Genomic DNA, 13,744 nt, shown 5'->3' on the forward strand with positions numbered 1-13,744 from the left:
GACTATTTTCCCTGAAACAAGTTTCTATAAAAAATTTTCTTTTTTATTTTAGAGCCATTTAGAGCAAAAAAGCTTTTTTTAAAGTGGATATCCATCCCGCATTATATCGCACCACTTTTTAAAAAATACACAAACGGGGATATTAAGCTTCATTTAAGATCATTTCGAAAATATGGCGATTTTACTGATAATAAAAATTCTAGTGCTGGAAAATGGGAAATGCCTCTGACTTTATCTGCTGGAAAATAGAATTAAAATGCACCTCTGACTGCATTCGATATATTTTTCGTTCCATAAAAAAGATGAATTTCTTCCTAATTAGTTATCTAATTGGATAGTAGGCTTGAAACAATAAGAGTGTAGTTATGAATCGCATTCAAGTTAATGCGTTAGGATAAGAGGTATAGTGAAGATAATAGTCTTAGCATCATTAGAAACTTAGATATGTTTCCTTCATTTTGATATATATTTGTGTTGCTCATTTATCTTGTTATTTTCACTGTATAGGTATATGATAATCAGCTTTCACTGTACTGTAAAAAGACATAAGATTCTTCTTCTTTCTTTTTAGACACTGGATACGATTGTGGTAGGCCCAGCCGAAGTCTCTACTCTGTCACCTACGAGCCCAAAAATGATATGGTGGAATATGGATGCATCAGAGGGTATGAGATCAAAGGCAATGACTTTAGATACTGTTTAAGTACTGGTCAATGGTCAGGTGATCCGCCCATCTGCGAGCGTAAGTTTTTTGAAGGCAAGGTGTTTGAAAAAGCTATAGTTTATTAAAATGACAAAATATAAAGCTTTCAAAATCTTATGTAATTGATTATTATTAAAATGAAAATATGTTATTGATTATTTTTAAAATGAGTAACAGCATGATTGATCAATTAATACTTCAAACAGCAGATTAGTTTCATTCATGAAAGTTCAAGTTGGAATTTTAGTGTCATTTTATATAAACATCGTTAAGAAACGTTTAGTATATCATAAAAAAAGATATATCTACAAAATAATTTGTTTTTCGAAATAAGTATCATGAAATTTTTGATTAACATAGAAGAACAAATTTTTTAAATAAAAATGAACAGCTAAAAACATAACCAAAATGTATTTTGAACTTTCTTGAATTTAACTATAAACGCCAGATATTGATTGTCATGAATTAGAAGTACAACTAAGCAAGGTTATGTTTGTATAAATAATTCTGTTCAGTTCTTTTGGAAGATTTACTTTCCTTTGTAGTAAATTTAGTATAATTTTTTTAAAGTGCATTTTTATTTTAAATAACTCATAAAACTAAACGATTATTTTTTACAATTATAATTATTTTTAAAATTTTATAATTATTTATAATTAATTTTAGACCTTTATTTGAAAAAAAAAAATTCCTTTCTGCTGTTCCGAAACTTAATTCATTGACTTCAATTTCTTTCTAGAAGTATTTTGAAAGTATTATTTCGTTTTGATAATTTTTGTAGATTATTTCATTTATGTAAAAAAAATAATTAGCCTTAAAAGGAAAAATTTTAGAACTGATGGTAAGAATACATATAACAAGAAATTGTTATTTTTCAGCAAACAATTATGTTACTTTCAATTCAATTGGCATTAACCTAATTAAAATTTTTTTAGCAATTCTCTGTGATGATCTGGATGACCTTGAGCATGGTACCATCAAGATCACTCATGAGAATGATGGGCCACCATTGGAAGGAGCTGTTGCAATTTACAAATGCGATGAACGTTATAAACTTGAGGGACCGTTCACACGAAATTGCTTGAAAGATGGATCATGGAGTGGTAAAGAACCAGAATGCAAAGGTACAAACCAGTAATAAAATCTGATCTACAATATTCAAAATTTTCCATTACTGGAGCCAAGTGACAGAATGGCTACGCACTTTCAATCAATTAATAAACTTATTGTAAATATTCATATTTTTATTATTAATTTAATTATTAGCATCAGTTTGTTTTAACTGACTATTTCTTATACATGTGAAAATATTCCCATTTTTAAAAAAATTCTCTTAGAAGAAAAAAAATGGCTAAAAGTATGATTTTTTCCATACTTTTATTTAACTAGACATTTTCATGTCTGCAGAAATGAAATTTTATAATCAATATTTCACTCATTTTATGACTTGCTACAGCTTTAGAATTTCATACACTTTGTTATACGATAACAATACTTTAACATTTTCGAAACGTAATTATTCATTAATCAATCAATTTAATTAAATTTTTATATGGCATGGTATCTGGTAGGACATTTGAAAAATAATTTCATGATTCTATAATTTCATAATAATGAATTATAAATCTAAGTCGAGAAAGTAGAAAAACAAATAAAAATAATTAAAAGATTATGTTTTTACAATAAGAAATTATTTTATGAAATTTATCTGGAATAATTAGAATGCTTTTGCTATAAAAATATTTTTTATATTATCGAACTTTGGTGATGAGATCATCAAGATTTTGATAATAACTAGTAAAATTTCAAAGTTATAACTACACAATACGACATACTTCGTGTTAATCTTCATAGTAGAGTGAAGAGAATGGAATGATGCATTTTGGAATCACGGATACACTTTTACAGTTTTGGTGTCAAGATCACAAACGAAAATTAAATTTATCTTTTGTTTTCTATTTCAGTGTTTGTGCATATACGCATAAACAGACCAACTACGGAATAGTTTACATGTAGATTACCTGCTTTTAAAATTGGACATAGATTTGCACTTTGAGTGCAAAACTTGGGTACTATGATATGCTTCTCTAGTTTTTTGCATTTTTGAGTTACCATATTTATGTAAACAAGAAAAAGGAGATTGATATATTGTCAATTCTTGATAGATTGATTCTAAAATTTGTCGCGGATTTAATTGTATAAATAAGATTTGGCTGGTTTTGTTTTAAGACATTATATTTTATACACAAGCAAATGTGTGGATAAGCAGATAGAATTTTAATGCAAAGAAAGAAAGTTTGTCAAAATTTACTTTGATTAACTGGTGGGGACACACACACACACACACACACACACACACACACACACACACACACACACACACACACACACACACACACACACACACACACACACACACACACACACACACACACACACACACACACACACACACACACACACACACACACACACACACACACACACACACACACACACACACACACACACACACACACACACACACACACACACACACACACACACACACACACACACACACACACACACACTTCCTGCAAACTCGGGGAGGTTTGAAGGGTTGAGTTTTATTGAAATCTCGAGATCGAATATTATGACGGTTTCAATATTTTCTTTACAATACATAAAATTAAGTACTTACGCTTTTCTAGTATGGCATGATTGTGAATTTTTACAGCCGTCCGGTTTCTCTGAAATTTAAGAAAAAGTAATCGTTTTCGCCTCTCTACAACTTTGAGGTGCCCTATTTTACAACATAAACAAATAATCAATTACTACTGAGTTTCGAGGCATTTTTCTTTCTTGTTGTAGAAAGAAAAAAAAAATTCGTTCATAGTAAATGAATGCATATTTTGTCTGTTTTCAGGTACGGAATACCTCCCCGCATTTGCGCGTGTGCCAGTCGGGTTTTATTTATCCAAAATAGGGGCGGGGATGAAAGAATGGGAAAAAATTGTATTTCTTATGAAGCAATATTAAGAAAAATATATACAAGTTTAAATTTGAAACAAAATCGTACATTAAAAAAAGAAACGGAAAATCTACTTATAAAAAAGAAAAATTACAAGAAAAACTTACTCAACAAAGTACTCCAGGAAAGTGCTCTCATCGCCTATTGACCCTCTGAAGAGAAAAATTGTTCTAAAGGGAAAGGCACGGGAGTCTGAAAAAAGAGTATATTAAAATTAGTTACCATAATTTTCTAATATAATTTTTTTACGAATTTCTATAGTTTCTCGATTTTTCTTAAATTAATGAAGACAATATTTAAAAAAAAAACTTTAAGTAATAAAGTAATCATTTTCCCGGTCCTAGAATATAGAAAAATACTTGATAATTTATCGAATTTTATTCAATACATTTTTATTTCATAGAGTAGAGCTGAAAAGAAAAAAAAATGCGTATGTTTTAAATGTCCTTTCATAAAACTAAGTTATTACAACATCCTTTTATGATTTACGAATTTCTAAATTATTTTGGAAGTAAAAAGTTCTAATTTTTTATTATTTTAGAAGATTGATGGTAATTATTTTTAATGTTTCTGCAGCCATCCGGTGCCCAGTTCCAGATGGCAAAGATCAAGGAGGAGTTTATAGGCTAGTCAACAAAACGAATAGTATGGGGAGTATGGCAATGTTAAGATGTAAAGGTGGCAAGAGAGAAGGAGACAATCCATACATCATATGTACTGAAGATGGCGAATGGACAAAGCCAGAAGCTTACTGTATTTTACGTAAGCTCGTCACTTTATCATATAAAGAGCATAGGATGTAAAGCAATGAAATTGTTTCATGTCTTAATAACATGATTCAGACGTTGAATTCTATAAAATTAAAGCAGTAATATTTAAAGATTTTACACACATATGTTGCTTTTCTTTAATGTAGAATTTTGAACTGATTTTTTGCTCACTTTTTGATATGCTAAATTTTGAAATTATGTGCACTTGTATGTCAGCGATGGTAGTATATTATTTTGATATTTTCTGCAATTATCGATTATAATTAATCAATTAATTTCGCTCTCATCAGTGTCATCACGTCATATTAAAGCCGAAAAAAACTTCTACCCTGATTTCAAAATATTTATAATTATGTTATAATAGTTATTTATTATTATATATTTATAATATTTATTACAATGCCTTGTAAAAATGTATTCTTAAAATCTTTTTTTATTAAATTTATTCTTATAATTATTCAGTATGAAAGCTTTTAATCATGAAATTTTATGGTTCTTCACGGACCTTTTTAATTTTATGGTCATTGAATTTTATTAAGAAGGTTAATTCGTTGAAAATACGAATTTTTTTTCAGTCAGTTTGGGAACCCTCGATAAATATAGAGAAATATTTTAGGTACTTTCCAGGTTTTCTTGAAACTAAAAGAAATTCTGTAATGAAATTACAGAAAGGAAATGTACAAGGAAAGGCCTGTACATTTTTTAATATCTGCACTAAACGCTTACTAATATTTTTTTTTTGAATCTACTGATTATGGTTAAGAGATCTTGTTGAATAAGATGGAATGTGGAGAAAAACCGACAGTTGTTTTTGCATTTACATTGAAGACAAACCTTAATGGCGTAGATGTTTTTTATGCTTTGTATACTACATGATGTGGAATGTAATAGTTTGTGGGGGTAACAGCTATGCTACACGAGCAATTGCTTTTGTATTATGGTCATGTTACTTGGCTGCGAACCACAAGGTCCCACGTTCTATCCTCGCCCATACCAATCCGCTACAAGTTCATATTGTCCATAGCATCATTTTAAATCTCTTCTATATGGCCTAAAAGTTCATACTCACTCACACATTCCTTATACAAAGTCTCCATAATATTATTATTTTTTAATTTCTTCTAAATATCATTCAGTTGTTCGACTACATTCTCTTTGGAATATCCTAATAATGACTACATTTTCCTTTACGGGTAATATAACTATAAATCGTCCCATCTGATCTCTTTCACAGATTCTAAAAAATCTTCGTCACAGTAAATTTCCTCTCAACTTTTAGTAATTTCTTTAGAATCATCTGGAAGGGATTTTGGTTCAAAGAATTTCTTTAGTGTTGCATTTAAGATTGACTCACTTATAAAACAACAATTGACTTGTTTTTTTTTAACTGAGGAAGAGTACTTGTAACTAAATAGTCAAACTTTTTATTTTGTGATATTATTTTTCAATTCCACAAATAATGCTGTTCGGTTTTAAAATTTCAAAAAGTAGTTAACTTTCCATCAATATATCAATGTAATCCGGCATATGGACATTAGAATCTGCTAGCTCAATCGAAGAAGGAATATTTAAATCCGATATATTTAATTTCGATACAGGTAGTACTGAGAATTGCACATTGCACGAAAAAGTGTATTCATGGTTTGAAGCACATATTTGCTGCATACTTTGCGGATTATGTTACTCCATTTCCGTCTATTATTCCTTGATTATAGACTTCAGTTTAATTCTTGACTTCCTTTCTGCATTTTTCCCATGATTCAAATTGTTGACACGTTACCTAATACACCTCTTAATTTAACACTGCATCCGTCACTAGCCTTAACGTATACCACAAATGTATTTCAATGAAACGCATTTATTCCCAAACGTCAAAACAGAAACTTCGGCCTGATCTTTGATTGGTCTCTCTCCCCTTCCCTTCCCTTTCCCCCACACCGAGAACTTTAGCTACAGTGCGAAGGTCATTTGTCTCATGAAGCAGCGAATGATGTAATTCCTTGCAACTGTACATCTGAATTTAGACATGAAAACACTAGAATGGAATCTGCGGCTATTAATGTCAAGATATTATTGTTAACAATTTTTTTCTGCATTCTGAGGACATATTTTGAAATATAATAGAATTATAAAGAGAATGAGAATTTTGATACAGAATATAAGGCCAAATATTTCCTTTTTTACTATAACTAAGATTGTTTTTGCCTAGTTGACACTGCATTAATTTTATATATTATGTTAGAATTAGAAACGCGCGTAATTTTTTTAATACTGCACATCATTTCTCTAAAAATTTCATAACAGACTCAAATGTTGAGATTTCTACAGTTTTCAATGAAAGTTCGAACTGTTTTCTTGATTCTTAATCATTTTTTTGAATAATATTTATTGAAATTATGTCAGACAGATCAATCTGTTCATATTTCAAAATCTTTAATGCTCGCAATTTTTTTTTATTAATACAGGTTATTAAAGCTCACAATTCTTTTGATTATTCACCATGAATTTTGTTATAATTTTTTATTTCAAGGACATGAGAATCTATCAGTTTATGTTTATTTTCATGATGACATTCTAATGCTTTAAATAGAGAATCGAATTTATCATTTGGCGATTTGAAGAGTTTTGCTTCTCCTTTTTGAAATTACTCGTGGCTAGTGTAGCTTCTGTGGTGAAGCTTATAAGCCAGATAACAGCTACGAGACATGAGTAATTACTTTTGTCTTGTGTTACTTGGCTACGAACCCAAACATTGCGAGTTCAGTCCTCGCTATAACCAAATCGTTACATTTCTGAGAATCATTCAGTTCAACATTATAAGTTATCAAATTAATAAATTGTTTTTGAAAAGCGCAAATTCTGTTACTACGTCAGAAAACTCGGGTAATGAAATTTGATACTCACAGAAACTAGATTTACCGATGTCATTCAAATGAATGCTTATATTATCAATGTTTTTCAAAGTATACATTTACATTAACAATTTGACATTGGCTACTCCAAGGTAAATGTCTCTAACCTGCTTCAAGTTCCTCTTATTGGTCCTTTCCCATCATCCAGTTTTTCTTTATTAGCTGGGTTGGAATTTTTTTATCGTTAAATTTTTCCAACATTTCACCTGTGATTCTTTCGGCCAATGTTCCGTCACATTAAGTGGAAGTATATTTTTTGGATGAAATGCAAATATTTTGTAATCGCTTTTTTTTATAATTTATCCTTTCGCTTGCATCAGGATACTGTTCCCAATTCGCTGTTTTACAAAATTCTTTTACAGATTCCGCTACAGAGCGGTTTTGCTATTTGACGTAACACATAACATGTATTTAATATCAAGAAAAGACACACACACTTGATTTAAAAGTAAATCTTAACACATTATAGAAAAGGATAGTCAAAACCATTTGTTCCATGGTTCTTTCTGTCTGATGAGAATTTTTTCGTCTTTAAGCCCTTGCCTGATGATTTTGACCGTGAACGGGTTTCTTCTACCAGAGTTTCCTCCTTTATAGATTTCATGTTGTGTACCTACAAAATGGATATAATGTTGCTCTATAATACTTCAAATAAATGTGTCTAAAACTGTGGCTTCCTATCTGACTAATGATAATGGCTCTGTTTTTAAAGATAATTGCCTACATTAAGTTGATATATTGCCCTTAACTCTTACTCTTTTCAGTAATTAATTGATAATATAGTTTTAATTATTTGATAATAATTTGGCAATTTATTTTCATGAGACTATTCTAAATAATTAGAGTCTCTCTGATAATTTATTATACATTAATAATATTAATGATGATTTTGATGAATGGATATCTTTTAGCTGCAAGAGCTGCTTATGAAAGTCAAGAGTCGCCAAGAATAGAAAATCAAGGAGGTAAGAAAAAATTACTGCTTTCATAAATAATCTTTAATTTAATAAGCTATTATTTTTATGAACTATTTTGTTGAGGAAACAGAAACAGTATACTCTTATATATAGTTATATTCTTTCCTCATAAAGATTTTGCTGTTATTGAATGTTGTAGAAAACATGTGTGTAAACAAGATTAATGATAAAACTGACCGCACTTTCAATCTAAACCACTCGTAATTATCAGTATTAATCGGCGGGATTAAGGTGATCATCTTTTAAGACCAAGAATACATATTTAAAGAACACATACAAATCTGAATTTTATTTTTTAAACACTGGCCATCACCGGACATATCAGTTTCTTGTATTTAGGGGTTTGTGCTTTGATTGATATTCACAGATTCTTTACAAATTCGATATCCATGAATGACTTAAGAAATAAAAATATACTCTCGAAAAGAACCCAGTGGCAGTGGTTCTTTTCGAGAGTATATTTTTTATTTTTTATCATGGGGATATTACAGAGGTTTCATCATAAAAAATGAATATATTTTTAGACAGACACGAGTTTCTTTCCTTAACCAAATCTGTACTGTTTTAAAATATATGTTTTAACTGTGCATTATTTACTGTACTACTATTAATTATTACTACTATTAATTTTTCGCAGTTATTATATTTGGAATGGTTGTTGCTGCTATCATGATCGTCGTTGTATTAGTTGCCATATATCTCTATGGACAAAGAAGGTAACAAAGTTTGCGAAGCATACATTTCAAAGATGAATATTCGCAAGTTACAGTGAAAGTATGGTTTAAAAACTGCTCTTTTGTTTTGTTAAACAGAAATTCAAATAAACCAGAACTTCCAAGTCGTTCAATTGAACCTCCTGTGCCACCCCCAAGACCACCTCCAAGGATTAATAAAGGTGCTGCATTTAAATCTGCTTTCATGGGGCTCATCAATCGAGATAATTCTGGCAATCAAGACGAACCCAAAGTTGCATGGAAAACCCAAAGCCTTCCAACAAACCATGCTAATGCCTCTGATGAGGCAGGTAAATATAGTCCTAAAAAAGCATTGTCATACGGAGACACATTAGACAAAGATGAGCCAGCTGTCATTCAAGTAGAAGTATTGGCTCATGATGATTCTGGAAAGAAGGTAGGACGTTTCCCACCAGTTCCTGAACAAAATGAAGATACCAGTCTTGAAAATGTAGTTCTCGACTTAGAAGACAAGAGTAATAAAGGTATATACATTGTTTATTTTGAATAATTTAGATATTAAGATTTAATTGAAAGTGCCACTGTTGAAAATACCATCAGTGTGTGGGAAATATTTAGAATAAAATACAGATATATTGAATTCATGCTACTATACATGGTTACCAAAGAATTCAAGATTAGATATGCATAATTTAAAATGAATGACATATGATAATTGAATAAAGGATAAGTAATATCTAAACATAATGATTACTTTTAATTGATCTTATTATATAATTATGATATAATTAACATTTTACGGATTTCGAGTTCACCAGTAAAACTTTTTCTTCAAAATGCCTACTTTTCAAAGTAAAATTGAATCAGTTGCAATCCATTCTACAACAAATTGTTATGATATAATAATTTTTGCAATGTACAGCTTTAAATGCTTTATATAACCTTAGACTAACACTACCGCATCTCAAAATTTGTTCCTAACTATGTTTAATCGCTGTTATAGATGTGACATTTTAATACTATAAAAAGAAACAGGAAAAGGATATCAGAAAGATATATATACAAAAAAAATTCTTATAAAATAATTAGTAGATGGTAAGAACTAGTATTAATAATTTCAGCTTAAAATATTTAAATTCAGCAAATTGATCCATTTCGGGAATAGAATTCCAACGTAATATGTGAGGCATGGCGATTGATTGCACGTGGCTTCTGAAAATTCTTTGCATTTTTCTTTTCTTTTCTTTTTTTGAAATGTAAATAACGGGAATTTCCCAACCAGAAATCATGCAACCCCGTCAAAAGAACGGCTAGATCACTAGTCGTGCTAAAGCAGCAAAGAAAGGAGTTTTGCTCTTTCTAGCTTGAATTACTAATTCAAGCAATTCTGTTGAGAGTAAATTTATAATTGCAATAAAAATAACGAATTTTTTAAATGGCTAAGGACTTTTCAGTTTTTGTTTTTAACAATACTTTTTGGGAAGCAAATACGAGGTTGTCAGTATATATCAATTACATTAACTTTTGTACCATGAAATATATATAAAGAAACATCATTTGTACTTTTTTTTCTTTTAACATTCTAAAAAATTGAATCATACGACGTATTGTATTTGTAAATACTCATAACGCATATCTCTGCGTTAAACAATTTAATTTTAATGTAATTTTTTTTTCATTTTAGATTCAACTCCAAAAGAACCAAGAAGTGCTGCAAGTGATTATGCAGCAGTTGATTATGAAAAGAAACGTCAATCGCGTCTTCTCAAAGAACAAGATTCTTTGGATTCCTCTTCAACAGCAGGGGCCAGTCCACTTCCTCCGGATGAACCGGATAAGAAAGAATCCCGCTCTCCAACTCCTCCGAAGCATGCTTCCATAAACGAATCTGAAGAAGAGGAGGAAGAGGAGGAGGAGGAGGAAGAAGAAGAAGAAAGTGAAACGTCCAGTGTCCAAGCCAAGGAAGATATTGAACAACAACGCAAAGCTAAGGAGGAAGAAGAAAGAAAGGCGAAGGAAGAAGAAGAGAGGAAAGCAAAGGAAGAAGAGGAAAGGAAAGCCAAGGAGGAAGAAGAAAGGAAGGCCAAAGAAGAGGAAGAGAAGAGAGCTAAAGAAGAAGAAGAAAAGAAAAAAGCCGAAGCTCCTCCAGGCCGTCGGAGGAGGATAAGGGATGAACCACCACCGCCACCAGTAGAGGATAAACCAGTTTTGCGCCGATTCCGACGATAGTTAAGTCTGTGATGAAATGGTATACAATAAGAACCATTGAAGTTATTTATTTAATAAGGAAATCGAATGAATAGTGTACAGGGTGTTTAGAAAAGCAACAAATGTGGAGGGCTTTTCTATTTTGTTATGACGAACTAATGTCTCCGGACATTTAATTCCAGAATCTTATAAATTGAAACAAATTAAAGGGTGTCCTAGAATTAACGCAAAATTTGAATTTGCCACCATTCATGCAGTAAAGTGTTGGCAATCCTATTAAAAAAACCAATTGACAGCTGATAGTTTAGGGTTAGTAAAAATGGATCGTTACACGATAGAACAACGTGAGATTTGAATTAAATAATTAAAACAAATAAATAATTTAATAATAAACAAAATTTTTTCCCTTTAAATTGTTAAATTTTTATTGAATCGTAAAGTACACAGGATAGAGTTATATATAGAATAACACAAAAGGCAAATGGCTTTCACGGCTTCAATGGCACATGCGCACTCTTTTGTCGAAATTTTCCATGATAATTTTGCTTAAATGTGGTTGAATTTCGTTGATGCAGCGTTGAATTTCCTCCTTCAATGCACGCATACATATGGTCTTGTTGGTATAGATCTTTAATTTCAAGTAACCTCATAAAAAGAAATCCAATGGTGTTAAATGACACGATGTAGTTGGCCAATTTCGAACTGTGGCCTCCAAACTCATTATTTTTGAAATATTGTTCGACAATGATAACACGTTGTTCGAACGTGTAATGCTCCATTTTCACCAATCCTAAACTATCAGCCGTCAAATGGTTTTTTAAATAGGGTTGCCAACACTTTAATGTACGAATGGTGCCAAATTCAAATCTTCCGTTAATTTCGGGACACCTTTAATTACGTTACAATTACTATCTTTTACATTTTTAATGACTACAGGGGAAAAAAAATCACAAAATACACACAGATACGCTTTAATTATCAAGAATTTTTTTCTGAGATATTTTTTGCAAGTTCTCTTTAGAAGAAATGTGTATTTTGATTAACACTTACTTGAACTTAATGTAAAATAAAACACAGTCCATGATATCATATTACTACATCTTTATGATTAATTTTCTACAGCTTGAAGAAATTGCATTTATTCAAAAAATAAGTTTATCGTGGTCTACATATCTAAAATAAATATATGAGAAAAAAATTATGTTGAAAAAAAATTGTTAAGAATTTATCTATGAAGTTTTTCTTCTTCTAGGACTTTCAATTTTTTTTCTTGATAGATCAAATGAGGATTAATAGTTTAAGTATAATTTTTTTATTACATTTGTCATAAGATCCGGAAAGTGATATACAATAAGAGCCTTTTTTCTTAATCTATTTGAGATCTTATAATATTTAATGAGGTAAAAAATTTTCTCTATATAATAAAAGTTTTTTTGAAACACTCTGTATATTTCAAGTTGATCCTTAAATGATAGTATTCATTTAAGAGTCATTGACGAAAGATTAATGCAATGACATTCCTTTCTTGAATCTTGAGATCTTGCAAGAAGAAAGTGCGTTCAGTAATGATAGTTGCCATCCTAAGGAAATATTTTGGGTTTAAGTTCGCATCAAAATTCCTTGAATTTCTTAAATTAAAAAAAAAATCCTGCTTTTTTTATTAGAAATATTGACAAATTAAATGATGCACAACATGAAAACATTTTTATATGCATTCGCACTGCCTGGTTTTTTTTATTATCAGTATTGTGTTCTAAGTTATTTTTTATGAAAAGTTAATTCAGTAAATATAACTCTTTGTTGTGAGATAATTTTTTTGCAACCTTCAAAATAAGTTTTGCTCTCTGAGACTATTGTTTTTCATATAATTGTACTATTGATTTAATTCTAAGATATAAACTTAGTATACTATAGTTGTCAAGAATTGTCTTATTAAACAAATGATTGACAAAAATAGAACAGAGCATCACATATATTCCCAATCAGTAAAATCCTACGTTTAATTTGTTTTATGTATTTGTTATTTGCTTTTGTTTTAGACTGTTTTGTATTGATGACAAATCAGACATAAAATATTGTGTCAAGAATTTTGTGTTATTTATAATTTAAAAGTATTCATTTATTTTCTGGGTAATACAGAATATGCAATAATTTATTCCTTAATTTTTTTTCAATAAAATGACAATAACAGAAATGTTAAATGTAAAAGGGGACTTACTAAATATTTCATCTTAAAATTTGCTACACGTGCTCTCTAAGTTTTAGCAAAAAAACATTTTGCAAAAAAGAAAGAAAGAAAAAGAAATACAGGTTTTCTAGATTAAACTAATAGTTTATACAGAGCCATGAAATTTGATAAATTCATTTTCATCTATCAAAGTTTAAATTATAGATATCAATTAAGGAAAAAAAGCAAACAAGATGTCCTGACTAAAATAAAAAGTAAGGATTTATATAGATGGAGTC

The 13,744-nt window shown here is 30.0% G+C and overlaps 1 protein-coding gene across 1 annotated transcript in view; it reads left to right on the top strand.

The window, feature by feature from the left end:
• Positions 1-13,357, top strand: part of LOC129960105 (CUB and sushi domain-containing protein 3-like) — a 39,190-nt gene extending 25,833 nt beyond the window's left edge. The window contains exons 6-12 of the mRNA XM_056073228.1: positions 572-742; positions 1,639-1,827; positions 4,293-4,478; positions 8,310-8,363; positions 9,013-9,091; positions 9,188-9,594; positions 10,755-13,357. Coding sequence (XP_055929203.1) covers positions 572-742; positions 1,639-1,827; positions 4,293-4,478; positions 8,310-8,363; positions 9,013-9,091; positions 9,188-9,594; positions 10,755-11,299 — 1,631 coding nt within the window. The 3' untranslated portion in view covers positions 11,300-13,357. The remainder of the gene's footprint in view (positions 1-571; positions 743-1,638; positions 1,828-4,292; positions 4,479-8,309; positions 8,364-9,012; positions 9,092-9,187; positions 9,595-10,754) is intronic.
• Positions 13,358-13,744: the final 387 nt, after the last annotated feature.

The sequence above is a fragment of the Argiope bruennichi genome, chromosome X2 (assembly GCF_947563725.1).
Source record: "Argiope bruennichi chromosome X2, qqArgBrue1.1, whole genome shotgun sequence".
In the NCBI taxonomy this organism is placed as follows: Eukaryota; Metazoa; Arthropoda; class Arachnida; order Araneae; family Araneidae; genus Argiope; species Argiope bruennichi.